At 38.4% G+C, this 12,393-nt stretch overlaps 1 protein-coding gene across 1 annotated transcript in view; it reads right to left on the reverse strand.

Annotated features, from left to right (window-relative positions):
* The window catches only part of DGKI (diacylglycerol kinase, iota), a 116,898-nt gene that overhangs the window by 81,922 nt on the left and 22,583 nt on the right, over window positions 1-12,393 (reverse strand). Inside the window, exons 12-18 of the mRNA XM_010024426.1 lie at window positions 12,009-12,146; window positions 10,867-10,945; window positions 6,815-6,870; window positions 6,000-6,062; window positions 5,705-5,778; window positions 4,191-4,302; window positions 1,637-1,836 (exon numbers count right to left, since the gene is read on the reverse strand). Of these exons, the coding sequence (XP_010022728.1) occupies window positions 1,637-1,836; window positions 4,191-4,302; window positions 5,705-5,778; window positions 6,000-6,062; window positions 6,815-6,870; window positions 10,867-10,945; window positions 12,009-12,146 (722 nt within the window). The remainder of the gene's footprint in view (window positions 1-1,636; window positions 1,837-4,190; window positions 4,303-5,704; window positions 5,779-5,999; window positions 6,063-6,814; window positions 6,871-10,866; window positions 10,946-12,008; window positions 12,147-12,393) is intronic.

Below are 12,393 nucleotides of genomic sequence, written 5' to 3' on the forward strand. Positions count from 1 at the left end.
TCATGTTCAATCAAATATAAGGCTTTCTGGGAGATTTCAATGGAATACAGAGATACATTCCAGATATTAAGAAATGTATATAAACATATGTAATTGAAATTTTTCTCTTTGTGAAAGACAGCAAATCAGCATCATATTGAATGAACTTCTTACAATACTCAAATACTTCCTAGAGTTTAACCTTTAACATGTGATTTACTTTCTATTACACCAGGAGATTCAACTCCTTTCTCCTTCCCCTTTAACACTTGAAAGCAAAGTACATACACACACATATATAGACGTAGATATAAATACAGGCACGTGCCATTTCCAGTACATGAGGATGAGAATACAGTTCCTAATAGAGTATTTGTATTTTCCCAAAACAAAAGTCTGCAGCCCAATCAAATGACTCTGACAGCAGCATAGTCTACCCTAGCACATTTAAATCAACCTAAGCCACAAAGAATATCCTCTTGACAACTGGCATATACTATGAATCTGTATTTCCCTACCACATTTTAAATTCAGACCTCAAAATTGAAGCCTAACCATGCTAATAATCAGATTGAAACACCAGGAATTTTCTTTTTATATTTGCATTAGTCTCCCTCAGTGTAGAAAAAGATGCCCCAGGACTGCTCTCTGCTCAATTCTATCTTTCACAAACGATTAAGTCATTGTGGTTGAATGAAATTGGTCATTGCTGCCCACAGGCAAGTGTCTGCTGTTCTTCATGGCTCAAGAGAGATGAGTATACCTTATGTATTTTCCAGGGAAATAGGAATTGCACATTACAGATATGGGCTTCTACCGAAACTTAAAGCACTAGTCTCAATAAGAGAACACAGAGTGCTAAACTGAACAGGAAGACATTGAAATCAATCAGGGAGGCTTTGATTACATGAACAGATTGACAATCAGTGGATGACAAGAAGCTCTAAAGGGCTAGAGTCAAAGTCTGAAGTGAAGCAGTATCTTCCATTAAATGATACTGTTGAAAGACACAGACAACCTTTAAGATACATGAAGGGAGCCTGAGAATTTGTCTGCTTTTTCCAGGTACATCAGTTAGTCCAATGAAAGACATTACATCTCATCATAAAGTTCACCTCACCATTACAGCTACAAGAGCAAAATCCTCCACCCACCTTCCCAGAAAAAATAAAACCCTGGTGCATGGGTATTTGAATGAAATGGGGATCCTTGACCACTTAGGTCTGTAGTTCAGTATCTTTGTATAAGGGACAAACTAAATTTCGACAGTTTGTAATAGGGTCTCCAATGGAGCTTAAAATGCAGATCAATAAAGTTGAGAAAATGAATCCAAAGAACTTCCAGAGCAAATAACATACATATGCAGAACTCTCAGAAGCTAAGAGGCACACTGCTGAGCCTGCACAAACCTCTCTAAATAAATAACTGAAAGGTACAACACCTTTCTAAAAGCAAGACAGAGGATAACCCAGAAGGTAAAAGAATAAAAGCAAATCGGGTATTTACAATACAGTGGGGAAAGAGAGTTCAGAGATCAGAAGGAGTAATTTTTTTCTTTTTTAAATGCACTGCAAGTCCAGTACATGCAAAATCCGTGACTGAATATGCTGCCACAAACAGGCCTCCTGCCATTAGGACATGCACATATCCAACTCACTCATTCAGCAAAGGCATAGATGTTCTCCTCTTGCTCTTCTGCACCATGTTGGCTTGGTTCCTTAAGGAGATCCGAATGAGTGAGGGAGCCAATCGACATGGTTCACCATCCACTTGCATGGGGATAGACTTGTATGTTAAAAGTGTCACCTCACGGCACTGATGCAACCTCTCTCCATGACCACCCACCTGGAGAGCAGCCTGCAAAAGAACAGAAAACAAACAAACAATTCAGCAAACAGGAAAGAAAAGAAAAGATAACACAGAACAGATAGTTGAGGCAGTTAATAAATCCGAAACGCAGTTCTACTGACAACATCCATTAAAGAGTGTTCCATGCATGAAGCATTCTAACAAAGCATAATGAATGTATTTTCACTTAAGATTTGCAAAGTAGCACTGAAAATTTGACAAAGAAAAGTGGTGGGCAACAAACATATCTAACGATACGTACTGCACATTTCATCACAGACACACACGTGTATGTGCAAATGAATACCTGTGTTCATTCTTAAAGGTTTCAATTTGTTTTGGTTTGTTTGTTTGTTTTTACATTAACAGCAATGTTACTAATTACTTGCTCCTTAAAATGAGAACCCTAATCAAGTACATCTGCAAGACAGAAAAATTATTTTCCCTTCCTGAACAGAACATAGCCCTTAATGTGAATTAGATAAATTTAAAATCATTATTATGAAAGCTTACACAGCAACTCAACCTCAAGACTAGACAGGCTGAAAAGAGCAAGCAGAAGGACCTCATTAGAAACAATCAAATAAATACTCAAGAATTCATTTGAAAGAAATTAAACAAGGAAGGCAATGAGCAAATCCTTCAAATTCTAAGCAGACATGTTTAGGCAGAAATGTATTTTTTTAATTACTATGACTATTATGTGAGTATAAACTCTCATCTAGCAGATGCAGAAAGAAAAAATCCTTTATTAATAGAGAACAGCCTAAATACAAGGAAGACTTTAATCCTGCTCTCTGTGCTTAATATAATGGACCAACTGATAATACAATCAATAATATTCATGATAAATACTTCTTATAAAGTACCTCTTTTCCTTGGTCTCACAGATCTTTCTGATTGTGACCAAGTACATCTGGGAAACATACAGAGCAACTTAAGATTGTATCAATAGTCTAGGGTTACAATGGTTCCTCAGCATCACAGCCAATGTAGACTTGCAGACCCTCCATTCTGAAGTAGAGAGAAACAGCAGCTCAAAGGGCCCTACTACTTAAATCAGCCCCAATTAAAATTGTCATTAGCTTTTGAGGTCTGCCACTGCAAGTAGCTAGGCTCACATTAGTGGCAAACCCAAAAAAGCTTCCAACTGAAAATTACCAGTTGGTATCTGCTAAATAGTATGTCTGACAACATTTTCAAAAGCATGCACTAAAATCTTCACAAATGAAGTAATAATGGTTCATTCCACAAGACCTACTAGGCTAACAAAATTTTTCTTACTTGTGGGTTATTTCCTCAATCCACTAGATCCAACAAAAGAGAGGTCAAGAAAGAATCTTTAACCCAGACAGACTTTAAGGAAACAACTGCTGATAAAGACAATCATTTACTTTTGCTTACTTTGAAGATTAGATTTGTCTGAATTTTTCTTTGAGGAAAGAAACAGTATTATCATGTGTATTAACTGAAAGTGATATGCAGTGAGGGCAGGTCACACAACAAATAAGTGTGAGTTTACTGAAAACAGGCTTATCCATATTAGTTTTAACTTAGTCCACACAGGACATAGTGGCAACAAAGGCCTAAGAGTATGGACTTAAGCATGATCTATATAAATCAGTCAGGAAGGCCAGTTATAGATTAGTGATAGCACAAGGATAACTATCAACTCTCTGTCTTTAATCACCCTCTGAAGAGATTGTCACTGTGTTTGACTACTGTGATAGAAAGACACTAGGGTATTTACAGTGATACCGCTTTATGGTAACTCAGCTTTAAATCCACTTTAAGGACAGCACTGACAGAAAACACACTGACAAAATTGTTGGTTGATTTTTTTTTTCTCTAGCAGAACAAAAAGGCAAGATAACATTTGTGCCAGAAATATAACTAAATTTTCCACAGCTATTACTAGACCTTCACAATATTTTTAGTGGGCATATGGAAACTGCATGGTCACATAATTTTATATAATATTTCATATTTGTTTCCAGTAGGCAGTTTTACAAAAAAAATTGAACTTTTAAGCCATAGACTGAAATATACAAAAGCTAAAAATAACCAGCAGTAATTATTTGACCATAGAACATTGCCACAGTAAAAACATGCCTGCATGCTGTTCTTTCTGCAATAACTCTGCTGTTTAACTTGGGAGCAATGCACATGCAAATTAGCCATATTTTGCAAATACATTTTTAATATTAAATAACACTTCTTTTGTTAGAAAACTACAATTTGTCTCCTTCATCTAAAAGTAAAGCATGATTTGGCCTTGGCTGAATATGTGGAATCATGGTGGTTTGCACTCTAGCACAGCCCACAGAATTCACCATGTCTGGAAGCACCTGCAATATACTCACCAGTGAGGCCATGGTGAACCCAATGACTTCAATGTAGCCATCATCATGGCGCTGAGGCTCAAAGTCTCTGTGATCTCCAGGGTTTCCCCAGGGCATTGTGCCAGCACAATACCTACAGAAAGAGATTTGGAAAGCGAGATTTGAGAAAGATGTTTGTCTTGATAGGTCCTGACTAGAAGCCTGACTATTAGCCTTCTCTGCTGTCCTCCAGAATTATCCAGATATCCATTTCAAGATTTAATTCAGGGACAATTAAAAGTTATGTGACAAGGACTGGACAAAAGGGAAAACCTGCCTCTTGTTTCCAAGCTGGTACAACATCCATAGATGTATCCATCATAACCTTTAGCAGGATCTTTAGTGAGAGGAAAAAGGGAAAACACCAGGAAATAGATAACAGCAGCAGCAATTTATTCTCCCCATTTGCTTTGCTTTCTGCAGATGAGCTGTTGAGCCAGAAAGCTGCTTAGCCCCTCTGCTAGGCAGGCATGGGGCTGCAGCAACAACTCCAGTCTTGGAGCTCTGTTTCCTCTCTCCCTGCTGGATAAGAAGCTCTAACAGCACAAGGAATACAAAATGTCTCATAGCTTCAGGACGCAAGGAGAAATAAAAAAGCAGGAATAGATGCAGCTCTGGCATTTATCTTTCCTACCATTAAAGAATAGATGTAAAAGTGATCTGAGAGCGATAGAATGGGGAACTTCTGAGAGGTGACACCAGGTAGATATAAGCTTGCAGTGAGGAAAGTGCAGGACTAGAAAGATCAAGTGCTTGGGACTTTAGAGGGAGCAAAGTGGTAGGTTGTCTAAAGCAGTGGTGTCCAAAGTGGGATGAATACACCACAATGAGTGTGCAATAAAAATATACAATTGACAAGAAATTAGGGTGAAGAAAATATTTTTGTACTTTTAATAAGAAAAACATTAAAATAATGTTTGTTCTGTTTTTATCACATTATTTCTTATTTTCTATTTTTGTGTATGTTTTATAATGTATATAATATATTAGTACAGTATTTATAAATAAATATATGTATATTGTGGTGGTGTGAAAAATTATTTTACTGATAGGAATACACGGTCAAAACCAGTTTTGAGACTACACTCTAGCGAGCAGGAGATAGACAACTTTTAGGAATACACATATATTTCTATTTGGGACACCTTTTAACATGCTAAAAAACAGCATTGCTTTCAACAGGTTGGTGTTCCTTTACTGGAAAAATATTGATCCTTCCCCTCTTGCCTCCCTTCTTTTCCCGTTTTTTCCACACTGCTTCTAATTAAGTGAAAGTCCAGGCATCTTTACTATCTTGCTTGCAGGTTAGGTGTACAACTTTTGAAAGTTTGTTTGCCAGTCACTTCTGCTATCTCTATCAGAATATTCCACTTTGCTAACTAGAAGTATTATAAGCAGCTAGCTCTCAAGAAGGCGGCACAGTGGCAATACACTTTCTGCACATCGACCCAGTCTAGGACAACTTGTAACTAAGCAAGCATCTGTCTTGAACTTACCTGGGTATGTTTAAAAACACTATACACTGGAACTTCAGCTCCTGGATCTTTGGAGTCAGGTCTGTACCATCACACTACAAAGCCAAAGTGACAGAGCACAGAGAAATTGCTGAATGGAGCCACAGACAAGAGAAGTGTTGCTGCTTTGTAACAACTTTCCCAAGACTTTCCTTGGAATGTGTTGCAAATGTCATGCTCAAAACTGAAAAGTAACAGAGCCATTAAACTCTCACCTCACTCTCTCTCCATTCCTGCCCTCTTCCCACAACACTATGACACAATTTCTTATACTTACCACAACTTTAACATGCTTGGATAAATCTCTTGAGCTTCTTTGCAGAAAGTCTGTAAAGGCTGCCTGCAACAGAAACAAGTGCAGGAATTTTTATCAGCACTTTCTCTCTTCTCTTTCCTTATTTCTCTTCCCATCACTGAGCTAATTACCAAAATGCCATTCTTTTGATGCAAATTCTTGCTCACATATTTGTTTCCATATTTAAGGCACATGGGTACAGTGGGAGTCATCATCCAGAAAGACATTATATATCATGCATTATCAAATCGGTGTTTCTCTCAACTGCATCTTACAATAAAGCTTTGTCAATGTACCTCCTAAATGCAGAAGTGGGTAATTTTATTTAATTTTCATAATTACTTATGAAAATTAATCACTCCAAATAGCTGATCTCAGCCTTCCACTCCCCATGACCCTACAGCCAAGACTGCTCTGCAAAGCTACAAAGATACAAGCCAACACTTGGGGAATTTCTCTAGGAAAGTCAATCACAGTGTGCTTCCCAAACCCTGAAAAAGGCAGACTGGCTTGTTAAGAATCTCATAAGCCAGAAGCAGAGGGACCAAGACATAATCAGTACTATGTCCAAAGGAGTGGCAAGTCTCTCACTTGCTAAGCTCTGTAAAGCAACAGTGCTTCAAGCACTTTCAAACAGACACATGTGTGGCATTGCCAGAAGCAGTATATGTACACTTTAAATTGCAACAGGCAAAATAAGCTGGCATGGGTTCATGATGTCAGAAAGGGAGGGGAAAGGTACTTAAGAAAAGATCTGACCAACTAAGCATCATTCTGTAAGACGAATCACAACTCACCCCTGCATAAAACATTTTATTTCTAAATCGGCTGTTGAATTTCTCTGGATTTGCTTCTGTGAAAGGATAAAAAGGAAAAATATGAACACCCTAATAAAACATGTAGACTCCATTGAACCTTCACATTCTCTGCTAGCACTGTAGTGCTTTTAGCACACATCACTCTGAAAACAAATATATTTTTTTCTGGAGGTCCAGAGACCCCCATCTTTTCCATTATCTACTATCAGGTCTTAAAACATTGATATTGATATTCTTCCCTTTTCTGTAGAGTGAAGATAGAAATGTGACAAAGTAGAATATAATCCATTTATTTAGCACCTCTCAGACTGTTCATCTTTGATCCCTCAGTATCATTTGTGAGACTTCTATTTCCACCAGTGCAGAACAGACCTCTAAGAGTTACTACAAATTCATGAAACACCCATACTTTGAAGCAGGAGTAAAGCATTAGTAAATTACAAGATGAAACAGACACTTAAATTCTGATGAATTACAAAGAGGTACTGAGGAATAGGCATCTCTGCTCAAATATTCCTGCAGCAAAAAAATAAGTGGTTACTCTAAAACCTATTTAGAGAGCTGTTTCATTTTGATTAGACTCCAAGGGATAGAGAATTTTAATAGTCTAGTAGTAATGCACATCTAATGGTTAATTATTCTCACTGTTAAAATAAATGTAGAGGGTTTTGTCATCTTGAACTTTTCAGACTTGAACTGCCAACTGCTAAATCTTATTATATTCTCTGTCAGATTAAAGAGCTCTCAACTATAAGATATTTTCTCCTTGAGTAAATACTTATAGGCAGTGATTAAATCACCTCTTAGCCTTCTTTCTGATAAGCTAAATGGAGCTCCTTTAATCTTCCAGTATAAGGCACATTTCCCAGAATACAGGTCATTCTTGTGCCTTCTTGGAAACTGCTTTCCTAGTCTGTGGCATGCAGAAGCAGCCCTTCTGACACGGTATTCAGTAGTAGTACCAACCACCTACACTTGCTTAGCGAAACTATTCTCTAGTTTTCACTATTCTCTAGTGAAAACATCTGATTACCAAGATAGTTATTTTGGCTAAAACATTACACTGGTGTGAACACTTCCAAATTACTTCTTCTCAAATGATCACTTGGAACAATGCTTCTAGTTCTCCTTGAAGTCACCACATATCACAGTATCCTCATAAGAGTTACTTTGTGTCTCTTGTTTGATTGTTTACCCAGCTACTGTATCATCCAATTGCTGTGGCATGGGTGAGCCTGGAACACAGTCAGGGCCACCTCTTCTTCAAACAATCAATTTAACTTCATAAGTAAATCTCATCTCACTCTCTGAGCTGACAGCTCTCTACAAAAAGTCTCAACACCCCATGCTAAGAAGCAGGAGGCTCCTGAAGGCTCAGTGCTGCACATTCTCTGATATGGCTATCCCTGATGGCTCTGGGCAGCAGCCACCAGAGAACTGGCTTTTACATGGAAAAATACAACAAATACTGACTGGAACCAAAACCCCAGTTTAGAACAGAAAAGGAGTCTTTTTCAGGTCAGGGACTCAGCAGTCCTCCAACACACTGAATTTTACTTCAGACATAGGGAGGAAGGAGCCTTTCTGTGATGTGGAATAGAACCTAAAGTTGATTAGAGTGCAACTTTAGTTGTAGAAGTAAATCACTGACTGCATATCTAAGGCTCACACTATCCTCATCATTCTCAAGCCATCCAGTGATTAGGAAATGAAACATGTGGGTGTGTGTAGGAGAGTAGGTGTCCTGTGAATGAACAGTCCTGTATGCCAAGGGATCAAACAGCATGTCAACAGGGATAAAGTAAAGTCCATCTCCCCTGCTCCGTCAAAGCACAAGGATAACAAAGGATGACACTGGAAAGAGTTTCTACCCAGAACACCTCCTGAAGAAGCAGAGCTAAGTATGTTAGGCTTGGAGCCAACCCTCAAGGCACAATCTGATTACTCACAAGAAAAGTGTAAAGGTTGCCATGGAAAAGGCCATATTAATGTACAGGTTCCTCTGAGATATCACGATCACTGCTCATTCCAAATACAACAATTGACTAATCTTTATTTCATGAAGTGCCATGCCATGCTGAGAGTTGAATTTCATTTAATTTGGTTTGATGGGGCAGTGGGGGCATGGTGTTTGTTTTTTTTTAATGCTATATGTGATGACAACAGCTCCACATAAGCAACTGCCTACAATCACTTATCTTAATGGACCAAGTGCTACAGCTGTGAAAGTGCTTTAAGTTTTGCTGAAGTTTCCTTGGATTGTCATCAATTGTAAATGAGATCAGAAGCTATTTTGTACTGCTTAATTCATAGAATCACAGAGTAGTTTTGTTTGGAAATGACCTTTAAAAGTCATCTAGTCCAACCCCTCCTGCAGCGAGCAGGAACATCTTCAACTAGATCAGGTTGCTCAAAGCCCTGTCCAACCTGACTTTGACTCTTGGCAGGGATGGGACATCTACCACCTCTCTGGGCAACTTGTGCCAGTATTTCACTACACTCATCACAAAAAAAAATTCTTCCTTATATCTAGTCTGAATATACCTTCTTTTATTTTAAACCCACTACCCCTTGTCCTATCACAACAGGCCCTACTGAAAAGACTGTCCCCATCCTTCTTACAAGCCCCCATTAAATATAGAAAAGCCACAATAAGGTCTCCTCAGAGCCTTCCTTTCTCCAGGCTGAACAACCCCAATTCTACATGAAAAACAATAAAACCTGCACACCAGCAACACCTTCAAGGCTATAAGCTTTTCTCTCCTAAAATGCATAGAAATTACTTTGTATATTTTAGTATTTGAGAAGGTAAGAAAAAACAGCAGTAATGACTTCTAAGAGCACATACTAGGGCTATGAAAAGCTCCTGGCCACACATACCCACCCACAGAAACATAGTTTGCTCTGCCAAGTATTTTTTTACCATGTAAATGTTTAACATACTGACATCTCTGGAATAACATCTATTCTTTATAGGTCTCCATAAGTTCATTATTAAGTAATGTCTCCATTAAGTGAGAAAGTAGCCATGCATTTCATCTATACGGTACTTTCACAGGCACATTAGGAATGCATAGTGATATGCATTCATAAGAAAATGCATACAGCTGTCATCATTTCATTCCTGTGCCCTTTTGTGGCCCCTCATTATGATTCCTAAAGCTTGAAGCAGTCTTAAACATTATAAAATATGCATTAGCTCATTCCATCATATATCCCGCTCTTTATTTAGCATGGCATTAGAGTGCTATTTTTTCATCTTGAAAGGACACTGACAGTATGAAAGTGAAGAGAGGCTGATTCAGAAAAAATACCTGCATATGAAGCTGAAATAACCAAAAGCTAAACACAGGCAATTGAACAGGGTCTGTTTATATAGGCATGCTTGCCTCAACTATAGTTTCCATAAGCCCAAAGCCCACCTGTTAAGCTGCATTTGGATGGTGATATAACTGCTGGTGGCAAGGGGACAAACAAGAATGCTACAACAGCTCAAATTCCTGACAGTTTTGTGGACATTAAAACCTTTCACTTGCATAGACACACTTTGGATCTGTACCAAATTTAATGATATTATGCTATACTCATACATGGGTAACAGCTGTTCAGTTTGAGAACACAATTATCCTCCTGCTACTTCCACAGTCTAGCAGATTTTCCCCTCCCTCCACCTCCACATTTGCACCTGACTTGCATTTGTTTTTCTTTCTGCTCTTATTCTGACATTTCTGCATCAGCATAAACTTCTTTTATGGCTGTACTTGGTATATATAATTTTGAAGAGCTCCCCTTTTAGCCCTTTTGCTCCAGTGAATGCCATTCTTCCTTGTACTTTTTTCCATTTTAAAAACATTAAGTCCCTTGGAAACTCATGGTACAATCACTTACTTCCTACTGGTATGTACCTTAGGTTTTTATTTTCCACGTCTCCTTCCGAATTACAAGAACAAGATGTTAAATTGAACCCTAGTTGTAATTCATAAAATAAATGCCCATTCCCAAGGCTAAGGAAATAAAAAAGTTTCTATTACCTCTAGATTCATGGAACTCCAGTGTAACATGTGCATCAAATCCAAGGCTGAAGTAATTATTGAAGACACTGAGAGGAAGCTATGATCAGATAATAAAAAGATACATAAAAATACTGTGAATTAATCATTCTGTAACACACCAGGAATTAACTACTTTAAACCTGGCATCTCATGAAAACTTATGAAGAAGAAAGTGGAATATATCAGGAAAACATATGCAGAAGTTTGCTCTGAAGGTTAGTAATGGCTTGTGGAAGAGGATCGCATACAGGAGCCCAAAGAACACAAACATATCTACAGTGCTTTATGATCATATGTGTATACAGGAATCAAAGGATTCCTTATGTTGTCATTGAGATTTCCCATAATATTGTTCCACTTAACATGTCAATACAAAGGTTTTCCTAATTGCTGGCACTTCAAACTCAGCATGGTGAATGAAACTCAAGACATGCTCTTCCTGCTCCGATATAATCAGGAGCAACACAAGTCCCAGACAAGAAGGCCTAATTCTATTCAGGATGCATGTGGCATGAAAGCACACATCTGGCCTCTTTATCATTACACATGCCCAGCAGGGCTGTAGAGAGAGAACAGTAGCATCTGATAGATAAGCTGGAAATTACAACTTAAGAGGAAAATGTTTCACCGAATTGTATTTTATGATCCTAACACTTTCAACAACTCCAGTCCAAATGACACATCACTATCAATGTGATCTCCAGACAATTTTCCCAGTCTTCAGCCATCAAGATACTCGAGTGGAATAAAATTTTACATTCTGGTTTTAGTTTTGTCTAATTTAGGGATGGATAGTAGTCACAGAGTTGCATCTCCTGCCACCCCAGGTAAACCAGAGAAAAAACAATGACCTTTGAGATAAAATGATAGGGATTTTTTTCCAGAATTTAGTTCTTGAGATAAATGCTCAATGTCTGGGAGCTTAAAACAACAAATAGATGGGTGATATACACTATATTTTGCCTACCTCTGGAAGCACTGAAACATGAGAACTGCAAAAGGAAGAGATGCAACCAGAGAATTAAAACATTTTAGAGCTTCCTCACCCATACATCTTACAGAGTAACTCAAAGATGCTCTGAAGCATCCTACAACCTCTGTGGGAAAAAGAAGGTGCTAACCTTACGTGCCCCATCCTCCAGCTCATCCTGTGGCAAATCAGGGTTGCGCTCAACCTGAAGATTCCAGCGGTCCAGCTGGACAATGGTCCCATCTTCCACATGGCACAGGATCTTGGACACTGGCTCATCTGTATAACCCTAACAACAGAGTATCAGCCATGGATAGTGAAAGCAAAGTCACTCATCAATTACCTCCCTCCCTTCACACAGGCCTAAAACACCAGACCAAATGTTCCTAAGAACACCTCAAAATATTGCTGAATTTTGATATATCAGTCATTTTAACAAGCTGTTGCTGAGGTACACAAGTCTTGGGCCTGCAAAGTAAAGTTATAAGGAGAGGAACTCAAAGCGTACTTGCCATGCCTGGAATAATTCCAGTGCT

Source organism: Nestor notabilis, unplaced genomic scaffold, assembly GCF_000696875.1.
Source record: "Nestor notabilis isolate BGI_N333 unplaced genomic scaffold, ASM69687v1 scaffold6211, whole genome shotgun sequence".
NCBI classification, from domain to species: Eukaryota; Metazoa; Chordata; class Aves; order Psittaciformes; family Psittacidae; genus Nestor; species Nestor notabilis.